This window comes from Merops nubicus, unplaced genomic scaffold (assembly GCF_000691845.1).
Source record: "Merops nubicus isolate BGI_N331 unplaced genomic scaffold, ASM69184v1 scaffold12133, whole genome shotgun sequence".
Lineage (NCBI taxonomy): Eukaryota > Metazoa > Chordata > Aves > Coraciiformes > Meropidae > Merops > Merops nubicus.
This window is the reverse complement of record NW_008596932.1, coordinates 29,162-32,477: the sequence shown is the minus strand read 5'-3', so window position 1 is coordinate 32,477 and position 3,316 is coordinate 29,162. Positions and strand designations below refer to the sequence as shown.

General features: G+C 38.9%; 1 protein-coding gene across 1 annotated transcript in view; it reads left to right on the top strand.

Moving 5' to 3' along the window:
• TARS (threonyl-tRNA synthetase) overlaps window positions 1-3,316 on the top strand; it is a 15,070-nt gene that overhangs the window by 10,425 nt on the left and 1,329 nt on the right. The window contains exons 14-17 of the mRNA XM_008936547.1: window positions 1,282-1,382; window positions 1,485-1,589; window positions 2,225-2,302; window positions 3,044-3,153. Coding sequence (XP_008934795.1) covers window positions 1,282-1,382; window positions 1,485-1,589; window positions 2,225-2,302; window positions 3,044-3,153 — 394 coding nt within the window. The remainder of the gene's footprint in view (window positions 1-1,281; window positions 1,383-1,484; window positions 1,590-2,224; window positions 2,303-3,043; window positions 3,154-3,316) is intronic.

Sequence of the window (3,316 nt, the reverse complement as noted above, 5' to 3'; positions counted from 1 at the left end):
TTTCCCTAATAAACCTACCCTACATTTATGCTTATATTCAGTCATCTGGCAAACTGATTCTGATTTCTCTTTGTAGCCTAATTGAATCAATTTAATTTTATGGGTTGTAGGTGAAATGTGTTATAGCAGCTAATCATTCATAATGTGAAATGCAAACAGGATTTACTAATTTCCTCAGTTGATTTGAAAGAAGACAAATATCTACAGGAACCTTTGTTACCCTTAATTCACCTTATCCTTGCTCCTAATACACTAGCCAAAGTCAGGTGAGCAAACGTAGCATTTTACACTGATTTTAATAGAAGCCAGTTAAAAGGTACATCTTTAAGTGAAGCTCTACAACTAGAGTAGCTTTAAACTACTTGAATTTTTTGGTTTTTTTACTCTGTACCTGGGTGATTTGAAATGAAAAAAGGTTATAAATTATTTTGAAAGAAGCTCTATGGGGAGTATCTGAACTATGATAAATTCTGGCTTCTCAATGCAAAATTGAAAGACATTTAGAATTTGAGTTAATAAAACACTGCTGTGTTTGTTTGATACACAAATTAAAACAAGGCATACATCCCCAACATATAGCCATACTGGTAATCTGATGAACAAGAGAGCAGTGTGATAAATAAATGAGGTCAGAACACTATAAATCTACTCTTTTCTTTTGGTCTCTCTGTCTAAATTGTGTCATAAGTGTACTGGGGATTAAAGTGTAAGTTGAAATAGAAAGAGTAAGCTTGACTGTAGATACTCATAGTCAGAACAAGTGCCACTGATTAATATGGTCCCTACTGTAAGTGGACTGTTTAACACTAGGATTCTCATCCCGTGTTCATGCCCTGCATTTGTAACATAATCTAAAAAATACTCAGATACTGCACAGGAGAGGAACGTAAGATTGCCAGTTTCAGGTTGAAGGAATCTTTTTTTTTTTTTTGGTGAAATGTGTCCAGTTCAGATCTTGGTGCTTGCACCTAAGTGCTGCTGAATTCAGTCAGTGAAAAGGCCCATGGAAGTCCCTGAATGAAACTCAGAAAAATATAGTTTGAGGTATTAAATTTAGTTCTCCCTGAAATATTGTCTCTCTACTTGCTCACCCTGTTTTTAGCTCTGATATTTTTTGCATCAGAACCTGCAAATCCTAACGTAAGCTGAAGTAAAAGTATGTTGTCTAATCCCACACATAGTTCTATTCCGTGAAATGTTCCATCTTAAAACAGTTTGCTTTCAGAGGGGCATACTTGTATATTAAATCATAGTAAAAGTTTGTCCCTTTTTGTTTCTAAGATTGACATTCAGATTAAAGATGCCATTGGCCGCTACCATCAATGTGCTACAATCCAGCTTGACTTCCAGTTGCCAGTCAGATTTAACCTCACCTTTGTCAGGTAAGCACAGAGGCTGGTGGTTTTAATTGCTATAGGATCTGACTTTCATGTCACTTACAGCAGAAACCTTACATTCAAACACAATGCATCTCTTTTTCACAGCCACGATGGTAATGACAAGACAAGACCAGTTATCATTCACCGGGCTATCTTGGGATCTGTGGAGAGAATGATTGCCATTCTGACTGAAAACTATGGAGGCAAATGGTAATGCTCTCAAGTAGACCTGTTGTTCCAGTTTGAGCAAACACACTATGTAGAAGAGAAAATAGCCCCAAGTGTGCAAGAATCAGGAGAGGTTTTTCGACGTGGTTGCTACAGAGACATGCCACAGGTGTACCACAGGGCAATTCCTTCTGAAGCATGTTCCTGAGACCTTAAATAGCTCTAAATCTGGTAGCCACCACTCATGCAGCTGCACTGTACAGCTTGTCTGCCCAAGGTGTGTGTCACCCAGCTTTGGTTTTTCAGCTGGGCTGCCTTGCAGCAAGTCATTTATGTAGGTCATCTCCTTTCTCCTTTAACTCCCACACTTGATGGGGATGACCCCTCTGATTGTAACAAGACTCAACAGTTAACGATTATTTTGTCTGTTGTAAAGCACAACTTGAATCTTCAGGTCAAAAATTACTTTGTACACACTACAGTTCTTTTAGACCGGTTTTTTTTTTTTTTTGGAGATAAATTGTAGTGAGTATAGGACTGTCTTCAGCTGTGAACCCAGTCTAAGTAGCTAGCTTTATGAATCTCTTGTGTAGACTTTAGTCCTATCTGTTAAGAGCTTTTTTCATACTAAAAAAATACTGGAAGCTCTATAAACTTGTTCTGTTTGTTTCTTGAAGGCCACTCTGGCTGTCCCCACAGCAGGTAATGGTGGTACCAGTGGGACCAACGTGTGATGAGTATGCTCAGAAGGTAATGTATATGGTTTTGGTTTTTTTTATCTTCAGTACATTGTATTTTATTGAGCTACTTGGATATTAATGATTAACAGTATTTATCCCAGATAAGTGTTACAAGTTTTGCATGTTACATTCTATCATGTTTAGATCATGGTGACTATTAGTTGCTGAAGTTGTACATGTATCTTAAAGAGGACCTGAAATAGATTTTTGAATATTGAAACAACAAATGCTGATCTTTGTGAGGCTTTTATTCTTTGAAAATTTAGTTTTTCTCGCTGGCTCAAAAGCTGTCTTACCCTCCAGGTTTTAGTCTCCCATGGCTGTGTGCATCTTGCAAAAGCAGGAAGAAAGACAGAGAAAGGTCTTTGCATATTTAGCATCCAGCAGACCTTCACCTTGAATTTCCTTCAAGCACATTGTACATAAATAAAATAGTGTGCAAAATCAGAAAAAATAATATTCTAATCAAAAAGCCCCACTATCCTGCTGCCTTTTCATAATACCAAACTCAAGCCACTGTTCAGCCCAGGACATTAGATAATCACATCACTGCTTAGCTGCTGAGCACGTGACTTGCCCGTTAACCAGCCATTGCCACTTCCTGAACTGGGCTCGTCTCCAGTGCCTGAGCCAGTGACAGGGCCTTTCACTTGGGGATCAGATAAGCTTGGCTGGCTTAAGTCTGCGAGTCATAGGTAGTCCATTGCTGTGAATACCCTACAGTGACAGTTCAAATACCTTTTTCTCCTAGGTCAGGCAGCACTTCCATGATGCTGGATTAATGGCAGATGTTGATGTAGATCCTGGGTGCACGCTGAACAAGAAGATCAGAAATGCTCAGCTTGCACAGTATAACTTCATTCTGGGTAATGTATAGTGCATTTGTTACCTTGTCCTGGCTGACTTGCTTACATAGATGATGATATGATTTGATCTTTCTTCTTTGAGCAAGGCAGACAGTGGTAGTCAGTGTTTTAGGTCACTTTGTTCCTGAGAGTGCCCATTCCAGAGAGCCTGTCCTGCCTACTT